General features: G+C 41.1%; 2 protein-coding genes and 1 long non-coding RNA gene across 11 annotated transcripts in view; all 3 read right to left on the minus strand.

Moving 5' to 3' along the window:
- Positions 1-51: 51 nt before the first annotated feature.
- LOC310938980 lies at positions 52-2,827 on the minus strand. The gene is made up of 2 exons (XR_014593037.1): positions 1,625-2,827; positions 52-1,454 (listed from the first exon to the last, which is right to left on the minus strand). It is a non-coding gene; the product is annotated as an uncharacterized lncRNA (long non-coding RNA).
- Positions 2,828-2,880: 53 nt separating this feature from the next.
- mapta (microtubule-associated protein tau a) overlaps positions 2,881-16,744 on the minus strand; it is a 29,108-nt gene continuing 15,244 nt past the window's right edge. For 3 of the 9 annotated variants that reach the window (XM_083903637.1, XM_083903635.1, XM_083903636.1), the window contains exons 4-18: positions 16,580-16,654; positions 15,925-15,966; positions 13,611-13,645; positions 12,683-12,808; positions 12,358-12,418; positions 12,237-12,275; positions 11,802-12,073; positions 10,446-10,538; positions 9,183-9,275; positions 8,887-8,979; positions 8,523-8,615; positions 6,334-6,415; positions 5,381-5,487; positions 4,109-4,259; positions 2,881-3,022 (exon numbers count right to left, since the gene is read on the minus strand). In XM_083903637.1, the coding sequence (XP_083759763.1) occupies positions 3,018-3,022; positions 4,109-4,259; positions 5,381-5,487; positions 6,334-6,415; positions 8,523-8,615; positions 8,887-8,979; positions 9,183-9,275; positions 10,446-10,538; positions 11,802-12,073; positions 12,237-12,275; positions 12,358-12,418; positions 12,683-12,808; positions 13,611-13,645; positions 15,925-15,966; positions 16,580-16,654 (1,367 nt within the window). In that variant the 3' untranslated portion in view covers positions 2,881-3,017. The remainder of the gene's footprint in view (positions 3,023-4,108; positions 4,260-5,380; positions 5,488-6,333; positions 6,416-8,522; positions 8,616-8,886; positions 8,980-9,182; positions 9,276-10,445; positions 10,539-11,801; positions 12,074-12,236; positions 12,276-12,357; positions 12,419-12,682; positions 12,809-13,610; positions 13,646-15,924; positions 15,967-16,579; positions 16,655-16,744) is intronic. The other 6 variants (XM_083903643.1, XM_083903640.1, XM_083903642.1 and 3 more) reach the window with 4 other exon arrangements.
- On the minus strand, positions 13,696-15,263 carry LOC310938979 (uncharacterized protein). The gene has a single exon (XM_083903645.1). The coding sequence runs from the start codon at positions 14,791-14,793 to the stop codon at positions 14,032-14,034; it is 762 nt and encodes a 253-aa protein (XP_083759771.1). The 5' UTR covers positions 14,794-15,263; the 3' UTR covers positions 13,696-14,031.

A 16,744-nucleotide genomic window follows, 5' to 3' on the forward strand; every position in this document is an offset into this window, starting at 1 on the left:
TCTGTAGTATCGCACGTGGAGTGATTTTTGTCATTCACGCGCACACCCAACTGAGTTCATAGCATTTATTTTCAAATACACATATACAGCAACGAGAATCATCATAAACCAGTTATTGATCAAATGCACGGCAACGAGAACGATCACATTTTCCACAACTGTACAGCGTCGAAAAGGAAAACCCGGGGGAAACGGAAAAGGTGATGCCTTGTGATTTACTGCAGTGACCTGAGGACCCACTGAAGCACACTAACTTTTAAACGACACACAACTGCCGTCCCACAAACACTCTCGGGGAGCAAAAATTCGAATTTTTTTATGTCGCATGCAGATTCGCCCTTTTAAATCCTACGTGTTTCTTGAAATCAAAGATGTGTCTTTGCAACGATAGAGATAAATGACGTTTTATATCTATGTTTGCAAATGACTTTAGCCTGACCTATGAGTGAAGATGACCACACACTCTCGCACACACGCCCAGCATAATCCATTCAAATCCAGAAAGCATTATATAAACAGGATATATAAAGAGACCACTTTGTGAAGGGAGGCAACAAGCAGACGGCTCTCTCACATGAGATGCATGCAAGAAGTCGATTCACCCATGTATGTGAGTTACCAGGATTAATATTAGGACCATTAGCAGTGTTTTTCTTTTGAGTGTTTTTAGGGAACATGTTACAAATTGAGAGAACGGATAACTTGTTGCACTTAAGTAAACAAAAAAAAAGACAGAAAACCCTCTCATGATCTTGTCTAATGCATTATAGAGCCAAAAACGTGGACATGCCTGTCATTCCATTGAGGCAAAAATTAAAAATTAAATAATTCTACTATGTTTTTTTTGTGTACTATCACAATAGTTGTTTTTCAATGACTTTTAAACGAGCCTTTTATATTCATATCTTTGTCCTTTAAGAAGTTCTGTATTCTCAGCACCTCAAGACTCAAATCCCAGACTCTCCACTAGGGGGCATCAGATCATTTTTACAAGAGTCGGGTAAAAAAAAAAGAAAAAAGCACACTGACAGAAAAACATGTTTGAATTGCTCAAAATTATTATTATGTGTGGTTATTTATAGTAATGTTGACAAATTATTATTATTTCAGTGTCAGTTTACATCTATGTTGTGCTATATTCCTATAGATCCGAGTGAGTTCCGTAGATCATCTTAATTACGGATATCTGTGACAATATATTGACGGATAAAAACTGAATCTCAGATATCTGACAATTATCTGAAACTGTATTTTTCACGAGTAGGAATGACGTCACACATATCTGTTATGGTAGTTAGTCAAACTTGGCTAATAAATGTTGAAAAGGTTTGCCCTCACATGAGCACAGGTTAAGAAACCAACCTTTAAAGCGCAACGTTAGAGGAAAAAACAACATAAAGTTGAATTAATGAACTGAAAAATGCACATTTACTTAAAATAGCCTGGTAAGACCACTAGCTTCTGATAGCTAATGCTCACCGACGCAAGATAATGAAAGGTAATGTTAGCTAACAACTTCATGAGTCTTCTACACTTGTGTTAACATTAGCTAAACGCCAAATAGCCGTTGTAGCCGTTTAGCAACATCTCATAAGTGGTCTCTGTTTGGCTAAAGCTAGCTCACCTAGCTTCTGATAGCTAATGCTCACCGACGTGAGATAATGAAAGGTAATGTTAGCTAACAACTTCATGAGTCGTCTTCTACACTTGTGTTAACATTAGCTAAACGCCAAATAGCCGTTGTAGCCGTTTAGCAACATCTCATAAGTGGCCTCTGTTTGGCTAAAGCTAGCTCACCTAGCTTTGAGACTGAACTGCACTTACTCTACAGTAGCTAGCTTTAAAATTTTAAGTGCGTACAGCAGTTTGAATACTGGAATTAATTATGAACTCATTCTGCTTCTTGATAATTTGGACATGACAGTTACACTTTTAACGCCTTAAGGTTACAAGCTTTAGCGCATTTACAATAGAGCGGTAACAAAACAAAAAAAAAACACCGACAGTAGCAGGCACAATACAAATGTTTCTTCATATCAAATACATGTCATATATCCACAGAATACGATTATAAAACTGTGCCCAACACAAAACAAAATGTCTATTCTAGCCGTTCTGTTTTTGTTGATTTTTTTTTTGTTGTTGTTGTTGTTATTTTTTTAAATCCAGGTCACATCCCTGTCACCTGCAGCAGCTCAAGCAGTGTTTTTACCAACGTCAGAACTACAAAGCGAAGACAGCAGTGAGCTCTGACACCATTTGTCCTGCTTTGGTGAGAACATTTTTCTTACTTTTCTTTTTTCGCGTCTTTCCTTCGCCACGGCCGTCACCATAAATCTGTAACTGTCCCCTCAAACTCAACCACAACAGCCTCCGTTTTCTACACTGATATTCCACCTATTTTTTTTTTTTATTCTCCCTTAAAAATAAAGAGGACACTAATTAAAATGGACTTTAAACCATAGCTGTGACAGGGAAACAAAGTCTTAATTAAATAAACCTCGATATGTGTAGAGATAAATAACGATTCATCAGATTCAGGGGGGGCTTTATCTCCTAATGGGCAGAAATAATAACAAATATAGAGATAACAGAGAGAAATTAAATACATTTGTTAATCCGCATTAGTTCATCATTAATGGCTCAAGAACAGTTTTCAAAGATTAGTGAAGGACCAACAAGTGACGGATAGCTAAAAATAAGTCCTGTGAAAACAATGAGGAAAGGCATCACAACTCCTCTACGTGGTCATGTTTTTGAGGTGCAGGTGGAGAGAGAGTGGGGGGGGGGAGGGGGGGGTCATGGTGGGGGGGAGGTGGTGCATTCACAAGCCTTGCTTGGCCAGAGAGGCGGACACCTGGTCGGCCAGCGTGGAGAGCTGCGGAGAGTCGGCCATGTTGATGCTGCCGGAGGAGGACACAGTGCTAAGCTGATGGGGGGAGTCTTCCAAAGAGACGATCTCAGCGCCGTGGTCAGTGCGGGCCTTGGCCGTCTCGCGGAAGCTCAGTTTGTGGCTCTCAATCTGCGAGGGCGGATCACAAGGGAGGGTCAAAAGTGCGGAAAGTGAATCGTTTAAAAATACAGAAAACACTAGTGGAGTCACCAGGTGGCGATGCTAGGTATCATCACAGTCACCTGAAGTGTCATAAATACAGTAAATACACGTCCAATTCTGGCTCCTGTCACTTTCAAATGACACTTCATTTAAAATTCCACAAAAATCTAGAGGTAAATTTACTTGAAATTTGACATGAACAACCTACAGAAATAAACTGGAATGCATTTTTTTTTTTTTTTTTTCACTTTTATACAAATACATTAAATGTACATCCAATTCTGCGCTGATTACTTTCAAATTTCTAATTCCAGTCCCCAATTCAATTACTGATATTTCTATGGAGGATCTGACTGACTAAATATGATCAAACTTTCAACAGTGAAATTGCTTTAAAGTTGACATTATACACTGTAAAAAGAAAGCTCAAAATTTCAAGGCAACTTACTGTTTCAATTTGACAATTTTTGAGTTTACAGCCCAACAAAAGATCTTGAGTTTTAAAAAAAATGTTTCCATCAACTAATATAATTCTGTACTTGTGTACTGTTGTGCCAACTCAAAACGCTGTTTTCAAATGGTTTGACTAACTAATCGTGTTCAGATAATTTAAAAATTAAATAAAAAATACAATTTTGAATTTAGTTTCAAGTTTGTCTAACAAAATAATATTAGTTAATGTAACTTTAAAAAAAAAACTTGAGATCTTTTGTTTGGCTGTAAACCCAAAAACCCGATTGCACTAATTTGCCCTGAAATTTTGAGTTTTCTCAACGTTTTCTTTTTTTTACAGTGTAGTAGAGAATTATGCAGATCCTAATGGAAGATGGAGGTCACTTTTTTATTTTCCAGCTCTGTGTCACCAGCAACATCGACCTCATTCGCATACGGGTGTCGTGTTTTCACGTCCACATACTTTTAGCCTGTGTGACACAGTTGTCGTTAGCTAAGACGTTATAAAAAGAATTGACATCACACTGCGTTTGTTTTTGAGTTTTTCTCAACTTTTTTTTTATAGTGTATGTTCACACCACTTGTTTCACGAGTACTTACAGGAGTCCTCTATCTTTATGTGGGGGTTCGTCAGGATGGGTGTGTTGGGCGCTGAAGGGACAGTCTGAGGTGACTGAGGGGGGGTGACAGCGGGGGAGGGGAGTGAGGGGCTGTCTGAGCTGCTCCCCTCTCTTTCCTTCCCCTTCTCCCTCTACAGAGGAGGCCCCGGGCAAAAAGGAAAGGGGGAATGGACAAGGCGTGCAAGAAAATCAAAACAGAACTCAAAAATGCAAAAAATGCAACACAATGTATAAAAAAGGCAAAAATGATATACAACAAAACAGAAAATTGTATAAAAACTGATGGTTTATGGAGAAGACGCACTGTAAAAAAAAAAAAAAAAAAAGGCAAATTGCTGCAATCAATTTTTGAGTTTACAGCCCAGCAAAAGATTGCAAGTTTTTGAAAAAAGTTCCATCAACTAATATTATTGTGTTAGACAAACTTGTAAGTTAGAGTTGTGCCAAGTCAAAATTCAAAATTGTATTTTTAAATTTTACATTATCTGAACAAGATTAGCCCAACTCTAACTTACAAGTTTGTCTAACAAAATAAAAATTAGTTGATGGAACTTTTTTAACAACTCCAGATATTTAGTTTCGCTGTAAACTCAAAAATTGATTGCATCAAGATGCCTTGAAATTCTGAGTTTTCTTCTTTTTTTTTACAGTGCAGAAGCTTGGATAAAATAATGGAGGAAAGGATGAAAGATGAATGAAAGGTTTGTTTTTTGTTGCTGTTGTTTAGTTGCGCTCAGTATTTAACTAGACTTTTGTACTTTTTTATTATTATTTTTATTTTAGTTTTTGTGAAAAATAATAATTAAAAATAAAATATATATATATATATATATTTTTTACACTAAAAAAAAAAACTTTTGTACGTAAATTACACTCGCGCAACATGTTTAGTATACGCCGTAGAGATCTGATCTCCAGCTCCGCCCTCTCCAACGATAAATTATACACATTAAATTAATGATGTGCTTCAGTCGTCACTGCAGGAGACAATTAGGAAGTATATAATAAATGGTAATGTGGTTCAGAGGAGGTATATCAGCCCCCACAGCGTTGCCTTCAGGCGTCTTAACACTGCACATGCAGGAACAAATGTCAACACCCAATAATAAAAAGAGTAAATTTGTAAAGCCTTTAAGGTACGATATGTGAGCGGAAACCCAGCATATATCTTTAGGTGTTTCTGTTACAGCTGGCAGAACAGGAAGAGCACGATAATATAATGAAGAAGTTGTTTTTTTAAACATTTGTTTACCCTTTTCTGTCCACCTCCAGGAACATGGCCGATGTTGTCAAGGGAGCGGATCTTAGACTGGACCTTGAAGTCCACCTTCTCGTTTTTGATCTCAATGTTTCCACCGCCTGACAAAAAAAAGATCGTCATTGACATCATCAGTGAAGGTAACACCTATTACTAACAGCGATCCATTATTGATTCAGTGGCATTTTACTGGTGTAGCTGATGTCATTACTGTGGAGTTCACTCCTAGTCTGACTCAATTTGGATTCACCAAAGGCTATACACTGTAAAAAAGAAAAGTCCAAGTTACAGTCCAACAAAAGATTGCAAGTTTTAAAAAAAAGTTCCATCAACTAATATTTATTACTTACAAACTTGTAAGTTAGGGTTGTGTCAACTCAAAATTCCAAATCTTAATTTTTTAATAAATCTTTTACATTATCTGAATTATTAGCCAAGATTTGTCAAGCAAACTGTTTGAGAATTTTGAGTTGGCACAACTCTAACTTACAAGTTTGTCTAACAAAAATAATATTAGTTGATGGAACTTTTTTTAAAACTCAAGATCTTTTGTTGGGCTGTAAATTGATTGCATCAAGTTGCCTTGAAATTTTGAGTTTTCTCCACTTTTTTTTTTTTACAGTGTACATGTGAAGATAAAGCCTACAGTAATTATCATTATCAAGCTATGACTTGGATATTACTTTGAAAATAGCATGACATTACCACATTATTACCAAATTACAAGCGTTACCATACAACTCAACCAAAAACAAGTACATTACTGAGCTTTTTATGCCTTTTATGTATTATTCTGTGCAGCACTTCAGTCCAATGTGCTTTATAGATAAAGTTAGATAGGATTACTTTATGTATTTCCACCACAAACACCTGAGTCAGCTCCCTTCACTGATGGAAACCAAGTCATTTAACAACCATATTTATGAATAACGTGTGATATTTGTCACCTGGTTTGTGATGGATGTTGCCTTTCGATCCACACTTGGACGTCACGGTGCTCAGGTCGATCTTTTTGTGCACAATTTGAACCTGCGGACGCGAAAGGGGGAAACGAGACAAACAAACAAAACGAAAAACACGTGGTTTTGATTTGGGTACGGTACAGAGATCGGCGTGTAAGTACCCGCTTTGACATGCAAGTACACACACACAGAAGCTGGTCAGTTTAGTTTCCTACGTGGAATAAAACCGTGGTCAAAGAGGGATGGTGGGAACAGAGATTGACAAAAGCATGTGTACTGTGTGATTATACAAGGTCAAAATATCCTAGTATTCTGTTGAACATGCACTGGCTGGAGATTAAAAAAAAAAAAAAAAAAAGTGAGTCTGACACGATCTGGCCTCAGTCTCTCCTGTCACAGCCGTTTGTGTCGCTAACACAAAAGCCGCTCAGTGGCCTCACAGCTGAGGTCATCTCACAACAACAGGCACAGTTTGTTGCTGTAGAGGCAAAAGGATAGAGACTCTTTGTTGCTCTGTGGAGAGACTCCCTCTTACATTTCAATGGGACAATTAATTACTTCACATTTGGATCGGTGTGAATAATTAAAAAAAAAACAATTAACAATAAAACATCCACACACAGTACAGGATTCATGCGTGTTGGTTTTAGGGGGGTCTCGTCTGGGTGGTTAAAGGTTTTTTTTTGTTTGTTCGGAATACAGATTATGCACTCAAAACCAAACAAGCACGGACTCCACAGTGTAATCAAGCTTACAGTAGAACATGAGCGTGACATAACACTGTGACTGCACACAGATAATCTTAATGAAAGGAGACATATTATACCCTATTTCTACAAGTTAACCTAATGAACATGTCTGTGACATGCTTTGGTCAAAAATACCTTAAGGATGAAGCACCACAGCAGTTCAATCACCCTGCTAAAACAGCCCTGTTCAGAACGCTTTTGAGTGACTGTCAGCTTCACTGAGACTCCAGCAGCTAGCAGCAGTTAGCATTTGGAAAAGCGACCATTTGCCAACGCTTGCCGGCACATTACCCTCATATAAAACATGTATCTACTGGGCACTTAAATCCTCTGAGGCTGGAAGTTTGTGTAGAACTCTGTGCTGCACTGTGGAGCCAAGAACAGAACACTTTGCGACTTCCGCTCTTCCGGATACTATTGCCCTCGCCTGCACTCACCTGCGTACACTTTTCCTACTCATAGGGCCTCCAGAGTCCCAAATATAAGGATTTAAATGATTAAAAAGTTGATTTTGCATAATATGTCCCCTTTAAAGTGTGAAAAAAGATGACTCAGTCATGTTTTTGTGGTCCTCCTCAGTCTAAGTACAGGAGATAAAACACGAGATGTTGACCTCCGTGCTCACTGAGACGTCACAATGCGCTAAATCCCTGGAATAGTTGTCTCGCGGAGCTCCGCTTTGTCCGTAAAACACGCGAGAGTGCAGGCGGGAGCAACCGTATGCGAAAACCGGACGTCCACAAAAAGTTCTATCCTTGGCTCCACGGTGCAGCACAGAGTTCTACACAAACTTCCAGCCTCAGAGGATTTATCTGTCCAGTGGATACATGTTATATATGACGGCAATGTGCCTGCTAGAGCCTGCAAATGATCACTTTTGCAAATGCTAACTGCTGTTAGCTCCCAGTAGCCTTTGTGGCTGATGTCATTTCCTGTCCCTTAAGTTTCGTTTTACTTTTTTTTAAGGTGGACCTTAAGAGATACTACTTAACCGAGCGTTCTGAACAGGGCTGTTTTGGCAGAGTGATTGAATTGCTGTGGTGCTTCATCCTTATGGTATTTTGACCAAAGCAAGTCACAGACATGTTTATTAGGACACCAGGGAACTAACTGGTGTCCTAATGGAGAAATAGGGCATAATATGTCCCCTTTAAAGTCTAAAAACAACTCCCAGTGGGAAAGTAGTCCTCGTGTTATGAAATGCTCATGCCTGTTTATAAGTTGAACGATAAAGCGGTTAATGGGGTGTGTTACCAGGTGTGAGAGTCAGAGGGATCACGGGTCGGACACACAGCAGGTTTTCGTGCACTCTGACATCCTGCTCCTTTTAAGACGATGCATTCAGTAGAAGCAAGAGTCAGCGAGGTGTATGTGTGTGGTTTTTTTTCGGCAGCAGCTGCATACCTGCAGCGTTTATCTACTCACATTGCCACCACCGGGTACATGTTTTATATTATCTTTGGAGCCGCACCGGGACTGCACATAGCCTAAGTCCAGCTTCTTATCAAGAATGTGTACCTGGAAAGTCAATATGTGGGAAGAAAAAAAAAAAAAAAGACTATGTTATCCTGGAGAAAGCAACAGCAGCTGTGCTGCTAATGAGGACCAATTCTGAAGAGGTTGTTAAGATTTCAGAGGGAACTGTGGACGATAATGAGGACAGGGGAAGGACGTGTTGGATCGATCCAAACTCGAACCTCCTGTGTACATGTTTGAAACGGTCTGTTTTTTGATCATGAAGAGCAAAAGACAACTTCCTGTTTCACTTCCTGGGAGGTGAGTTACTTACATTGCCGCCACCGGGTACATGTGTCATATTGTCTTTGGAGCCACACTTAGACTGGACACTACTAAAATCCGCCTTCTGTTCAAGGATTTTAACCTGGAAAAGTGCAGATTTGAGGGAAGGAGACCGTTAGCGCTAGAGTCAGTGAGCCCTTGAGTAAGAATGAGACCATCAAACTGTGACATAATTGGACAGAAAAGTGCTCGTCCTTGTACCCGCAAGAAACACATCTGTGTTGTAGACATTTAGAGCATATACGCTAGGATATTTATTTATTTAACAGTGTCCATATTCCTCACCTTGCCACCGCCGGGCCTGTGCTTTAAGTTGTCTTTAGAGCCGCAGCGAGCTTGGACGTTGGTCAAGTCCAGCTTCTTCTCCAGGATTTGGACCTGCAGGGGGCAGAAAAGAGACAAGAAGGTTCTTCAGAAACGACGGCGAGAAGTGCGGAAGGAGGATAAGAAGAAGAAGAAGGTGGTCATGGGATGTCAGCCCCAAAAAGTTGGAAATAAGGTGATAATGACTACACATACATTTGACTCGTTGCATCAAAGCTGTCATCCGTAATGTCAAACTTGTTGTCGTAGGCGTTTTTATTCAGCGTAATAGTCGATACGATTTAGTGAAACGTCTGACCGTGAGCCATTTCTATCGAGCGGCTATCGTTCTACACGCGCTTATGTTTTGCTAGCGCTAGGCACGCTTACGGCGCCAACGTTAACGCACATTAGCGCATGGCATGTTTCCATGACAACTGACGTGAAAAAGACATGCGTGACGCAATGTTTTCGTCCCGCGGCACCGGAGTCCAGGCACCGTTTACCAGTTAGCTGCGTTAGCTCTTTTAGCGTGCCAAACAGTCTGTTTATTAAACGAAAAGAGCAGCGCTACAAATAACCAGCGTACCTGTGTACTGCGTATGTGTGCCTCTGTTTTTAAAGGTAAGCGTTACTTTAGAGACTCATTTTAACAATCGGGAGTCACGTAAACATGGCGTCGCGTGCGTCTTTTTCCGGTCAGTCGTTATGAAAACGCGCCATGCGCTAACGCTGACGCCGTTAACGTGCCCAGCACTAGTTTAGCCCACAATGCCCTGGGTTGAAGGACACTTCCTGCATTTGGTTGACTTGAAGCGAACCGAGACCTACGTTTTTTAGGCGTAACCAGAGTTTGCTTCTTTGCAATGAAGAAGTGAAATGACTTTCCTAGTAAACGAACTAGTGTTGGATTCAGCAGGAGCTGGTGTGAATACACTCAGAAATAGATAGAAATGCAATGTTTTCGCGCAAAATATGTGCGACTGGAGGACAAGTCATATGACATAATGTCAATTTCAACAGTGTGGTGACTACTAACATATTACAGATGACAGCTTTAATGCATTAAAGCCGTTTTTCTAAAGGCACCATGACTTTCAAAGTCAAATAATCTATTAAAGTCTATTGAATCCAATGACTGTTAAGTGATCTCACTCATTTTGTTTAGTTTATCACCAAAGGTTGGTTTTGATAACCATAACTGCAGAGATACTCAGGCGTTGAGTTCATCCCTCAGTTACTCACTTTGCCGCCACCGGGTACATGTTTGATATTGTCTTTGGAGCCACACTTAGACTGGACATTACCATAGTCCACCTTCTGCTCAAGGACTTGTACCTGGAAGAATGAAAATGTCAGCTTTTAGAGAGTTTTTAAGGAGTAGATGTGATTATGTGACGGTTATTTCACACACGAGCTGAGAAAGCGTGTAAACAAACAAGACACACCGACCGTGCCGGGGTTCAAAAACACTGTCGACGCGTGCTGGCTGCAGAGGTTTGTGTAAACGCATGCGAGTCTGAGCAGCGAGACCACCCCCTGTGCTTTTGTCTTGTTTTTTAAACTGTTTATACCAAGTTCTCTCTCATTTCATCCAGAACTGACAAGGAAAAAAACAGCAGGAATCAATGACAGGAGGGGAATTACTGCAATCAGAGAGGAAACTGAAGCATTTGTCCTCAACACGGTGAGCAGCGTGTTGGTGAGTATGAGTGTTTAGACTCAACCTTTCGTCTTTCATGATGTCAGGACTATCAATGAAATATTTTGATTCTGATACAGAGATGCATGAGCTCTGAGATTAGCTAATTTTCCAATTAATTGTCAGTCTTTTTGGTGACTGCAGCCTACACTCTTAGAAATAAAAGTGCTAAGTAGAACCATATAAGGTTCTTCTGCTTGTCCTCATAGGAGAAGCCTTTTTGGTTCCACCTGAAACCCTTTTGTAGGGTTTCACCAAGAACCCTTTTAAAACCCTTAGGAAAGGGGTTTTAAAGGGTTCTCTGGGTCAAAATGGTTCTTACTGGAACCATTAGTGTTACCGAGAACCCTTGAAAAACCCTTTCTTCTGGAAAGGGTTTTTCAGAAGCAAATGGTTCCAGGTAGAACCTCAGCCCTTGTAGAAGAACCCTTTGGGAACCTTTATTTCTAAGAGTGTACAGACAAGTAGAACAAACACATGCATATGTGCACACACGTCGAGCAGCAGCAGGACCTGGTCTTAAAATCTCAAGTGTATCAAACCCTAACGCTGACTTATTTTGGACTTAAGCGTTTAGTGAGATCTGGGTAGAAGAGGAACACGAAGATTTGAATTATGAGACTAAACGAGCCAAGATTATGTTCAGATTATGTCGATTTGGTGGATTTATTTGCTTATAATTGCTCCTAAGGGGAACTTTAAATCCCTGCGGTGCAGGACTTTACACAAAGTGAGATTGGGTGTTTGGAATAAGTGGCCACATGAAGTCTTGGTTCTGCAATGGGAAAACTACCTAAAAGGGTATTTTCACTCTCACAGTGGCTTCTTCTCGTGCAACAGGTTGCGAAAACGGACGAAAACTCACTGCTGATTCACTGCTAGAGTCACAGTCAGGTTACCTTTCCACCTCCAGGCTGGTGCTTGATGTTGTCCGTGGAGCCGATCTTGGACCTGACATTCTTCAGGTCCGGCATTGGCGCCGCGGCGGCGGCGGCGGCGGCGGCAGCCAGAGGAGCAGGGGGGCGGCTCTTGAGCGAGCCTGGTGACTTGGGGGTAGAGCGCACCACCGCCACCTTCTTGACTTTGTTGGCCTCGGCCGCTGACTTGGCAGCAGCTGCTTGGCTAGCGGGGGATTTGGGAGTTCCAGGGCTGCTGTGTCCGCTCATCGCATCTGAGGCAAATCATAGAAGCAACGGCTCAAACATTTTGTAACATAGATGTTCATGCAGGAAAAATAGAAATAAACTATGCCTTCTTGACTAAAAGCTGAACAAGTGGACCAAACTGGTGTTAGCGTGGCCATGCGTCTCTAAATCTCAACTCCTTTATTTTACCTTTTTCATTTTTTGGAGTGGGAGGTTTCTTGGGCTTAGCTGTATCACGAGAAATATGATGAGAAATATTCAAATAATAATAATACATTGAGTCATCGAGCGTAAAATATTCGCTCCGTACCTGGTTGAGCTGCAGTTCTTGCAGAGACTTTGGCGACGGGGTGTTGAGATTTTGCAGCACCCTGGAAAATAAGAACACAGTGGTTTGAAATTGTCTTTCTTATGCTTCTCTCAATCGTAAAAAATCTTATTCTTATTTGTGTTAACTGACAACTACTGAAGGTTTGAGTGCATTCAGGCTTCTTAGCACCTTCTTAAGTCGTTATTTTTCCTTTAACCCCTCAAATAAAAATTAATCGAACTAAACAATCATCAGTTATTCCACCTTTTGTAAAAAATAAATAAATAAATAAATAAATAAAACCTGAACTGAGCTCTGTACTTACTCCTGGGCTGCTGGATTTAATGGGGATGGAGCTGTGGCCGTTTCGGGGCGAGCCGGGTGATTTGTTGCCCTTGGTGAAAATGGTTGGTCTTTTAAGGTGAGATGTTGGTGAGGTGGCAGTTTGGGTCTTTTTCATGAAGAGGGGAAAAATGAAATGGAAAAACATCCAATGACAGTGAACAACAAACAGAAGAATGATGAGGATAACAAAGTAAAAAAAAAAAATGATGGCGACGAATGGAGTGGTTCTGATGGATGAAATGTTAAGGGATCAACGCTGACCTTTGTCGACTCATTGTATCAAGTAATGACTGATGACTCGCTGATGGATTAAACCACTGCAGAAACTATGAAAAATCTATATTTGCTGTGTTATTTAGCATAAAGATTGAAAAACAGAAGCCGCTAACCTGTTAGCGCTATAAGTAAGCACATTATAAATGCAGGACGTCGGTTTTCAGTCTTTATGGATGACTATGATGGATGGTTGAGGTCTTATTTTTAACATTTTCATTTGTTTTCCTTTGTCCGTTAGCTGCGTTAGCGCCGGTTAGCGCGCCTACAGTCGAACAGGAGCGGTCTGTTTATTAAATGAAAAAGAGCAACTCTACAAATAACCAGCGTACCTGTGTACTGAGTATGTGCGCCTCTGTTTTTAAAGTTTAGCGTTACTTTAGAGACTCATTTTAACAATCGGGAGTCACGTAAACACGGCGTCGCGTGCGTTTCGTCACCCATTTATTATCAATGACAATTATGGAGCCAATCCATTGGCTACTGGCACACTTACAGCCAATAACTATATGTTTTGACCCACCTATTTTTGTCTAATCTGGGTTTTTAAACCTTTGAAAATCTGACTTAATGAATAATTATGATCCTTTACAAGTAAATCACACAGAACTAAAGTAAGGCTCTTGTTTACATACCTTGTCTGTGGAGCCATTATCCGCCTTTGCTTGAGCTACAGACAAAAAAGGAAAAATCAGAATTTGACACGTTTAAAGGGTTAAATATCTGTCATTTCCACTTTTGCGTTCAGGTGTGTGTGTGTGTGTGTGTTCAGGCAAAAATGAAAATCCAATGAAGTGAAAACAGGTGATGTGGGGGGTTAATATCCAGCATGCAACGTGACACATGATGCACACACACAAGTCCATGTGGAACTTAAATAAAAAAAGATTTTTGGTGGGGGCTGCATGACCAGGAGATGAGAGAGATGAAAGAAAAAAAGCTAAAGTGGGGGATGGAGGACAACAGGCGTCTCCTCAGGTCAAAGTTACCGTCCATATAGAACATATTCAGAGGGAGAAGTGCTGCATAACATTCAGCAGAAAGCTGCGTCGTAAATCAAAACAAGTGGAAGGAGGAGGAAACTGAAGAGGACTCGTTCTGCAAAAACAGACCTTTGAAAATAGCCACCGGCACCAGAGACTTTCGGGCTGGAGAGTTTAGGGGGGGAGTTCTCCGCAGCTCGGAGCCGGCAACTGTGGCCTGAGCCACGCCGCCTCTCGTCTCTGAGTCATTAGAAATGTCAGGCCTTGAATAACCGTCCCTGTGTAACGATGAGTCACCGCTGACGCCTTCGGCCTCCGTGTCAGATGGCATTTTGGGTGAAAGGCTGTCTTCCTCAGACGTGTTTCTACTGCTCGGTGCCGGATGAAGATCCTCGGAAGGAGAATCAAACCTAGATTGAGGTGGACTTTGACGAGTGTGTTGTGTTTCTGGGGAGTTACTGCAGGACTCTAAAGCTGCTGCTGCTGCTGCATCATCATCAGCAGTCAGTCCATCGTTTACTTCTTCAGAGACGAGCTCCTCTCCTTGACTGCTCCTGTTGCCGATGGACGTCAGGTCTTCCAAAGCCGTGCTCCTGACCAAAGCCGTCCCAGAGATGCTGCTCATCTCATTCAGGCACTCCGCGGCGTCCAGGCTGATCGCCCGCTGAGCGTCCGCCGCTCCGCTCCACTCTGGACTCCCCCCGCTGGCCTGGACATCTCCTGTGACCTCTGACCTGCAGCTGAGGTCTTCAGAGGCCCACAGAGAGCCACTCAGCCTCTTCCCACACTCTCCCGCCGCCGTGTTCCCTGGGTCCCGGGAGCAGGAAGCTCCCATGAAGTCATCAACATCCTCTCCAGCAGCTCCATCGGACTCAAACACTCCAGCACCAGGCTGCGCTAATTTGTTTGAAAAGCAGATTAATCATGACATTCACTGCACCCTGTTTGCCGTCTTCCCCCATTGAAAGAAAGAAAGAAAGAAAGAAAGAAAGAAAGAAAGAAAGAAAAAGTGATTTCCTCTTGTGTTTCACTGAGCGGAAGAAAAAAAATATCTGTATAACGTGGTGTGCAAGACTCGTGAACTGAGAAGTGATCCATGGTGATTGGTTTTATTTAAAAGGAAAAGATAAAAAAAAAAACGTGTTCACAAGAAAATAAAATGACATGGACATGGAGACTAATGCACGACACTGGGCTGACAGATGGCAGATGATTCATTCCAGTGAACGACAGACAAATAATATGTGCATCTTCACGGTAAACTTTTAAAAATGTGACGTCAGTGCAAAAATCATACTAAATGAATAGTCCTTGTTATAACTGTTAAAAATGACTATATTTGTGTGTTCTTTTCTGTTTTATGTTGCACCCAAAAAGCACTTTATAATTGTTAAATACAGCGATCAATGTCTGAGTGGTTCATTTAGTTCATTAATGCATCACTTGAATTCAAATTTGATTGAAAAAAAAATGACATTTAAATGTGCATTATGTTATAAATCTAAAGCAACTGGCTGTAAAAAAAACAACTCACCAACAACAACAGTACAGCCAAAATATTTGCATTAAAAAATATATTTTGCAGACTGCAAATCACGTTTATGTTTTGAAATCATGTTTTGGCATGTGGCGCCACCTACCGCCATCTACCAATCATTGCAGTCAGTAGAATCTCAGCTGCCGAGCAACCACGGGTTGCCAGTTACGTCAGAAAACGAAACCTAAAAGACCTCTGTATTTTGAATTTCAGTGTAGTAACCGTTTTTGGCCACATTCTTACATATGGCGCCTTTAACCTCTAAAAGTGTAAGTGTACTCCTTTACCAATGCAATCTAAAAAGAACCATATTTAAAGTAGTAGCGGAGAAAAAGCTTGTTGCTTTTTTTCCGATGCGAGTGTATTCATATTTATCTCCTGCTGTAAATAAATCTGAGCGGGATCGATATACGACATAAAACAGCCTACCTGTGGACGCTGCTGCTGCTGCTGCTCCTCCTGCTGCTGCTGCTGATGATGATGAGACACACGAGAAGACAACGAGAGCATGATCAGTAATGAGTTTCAGTCATTCATTGCATCGATGAATACACTCACTCACTGCAAAGAAATCAATAGCAGGCCCACATCATACGCCGTGCCCTATAAGCTTACGCAGAAAACGTTAGAATAAGTGTAGTCTGCAGAGTAGTCACCATCGAAAGCAAGTACGGACAAAGAGGAACTAAAACTCCAAATCATGTTGCTGAAAGAAAAAAAAAGGTGGTAAGCTTCATTTCACACACGATGACAAACACAAGAGCAGCTGGTTGGTTAAAGGCAGATCTGCATTCATTCATCTTCTACTGCTGTATCCTCCACATGAGGGTCAGAGGTCAAAGGCAGGGTAACAAACCCACTCACTCACACCTACAGTCAATTTACAGTGTCCAATTTGCCTCATCCCAAAATCTGCATGTTTTTGCACTGTGGGAGGAAACCCATGCACACAGAATGCAGATCTGCATTTTTTTCCCCCCTCAAAATGTCAAACTATTCTGAAAATAATATTCTAAGCATAAATCAATGGCATAAGCAGCTGTAAAAGGAAAAAAGCGCGACAAAGACAGGAGGCGTACAGTACCGAGGTGCCCCTCGTCTTCACGTGAGACACCGTGAGACGCTGTGGCGACGCTGTCGCCCACCTCCGCGGACGCGGCTGTGGAATGAAAATGTACGTATGTTAGTCAGTTTTGTGTAATTACGTACATCCTTGGATCCAGGTGCTATACTCATGTTAAAGAAAATA

The sequence above is a fragment of the Microchirus variegatus genome, assembly GCF_963457635.1.
Source record: "Microchirus variegatus genome assembly, chromosome: 17".
NCBI classification, from domain to species: domain Eukaryota; kingdom Metazoa; phylum Chordata; class Actinopteri; order Pleuronectiformes; family Soleidae; genus Microchirus; species Microchirus variegatus.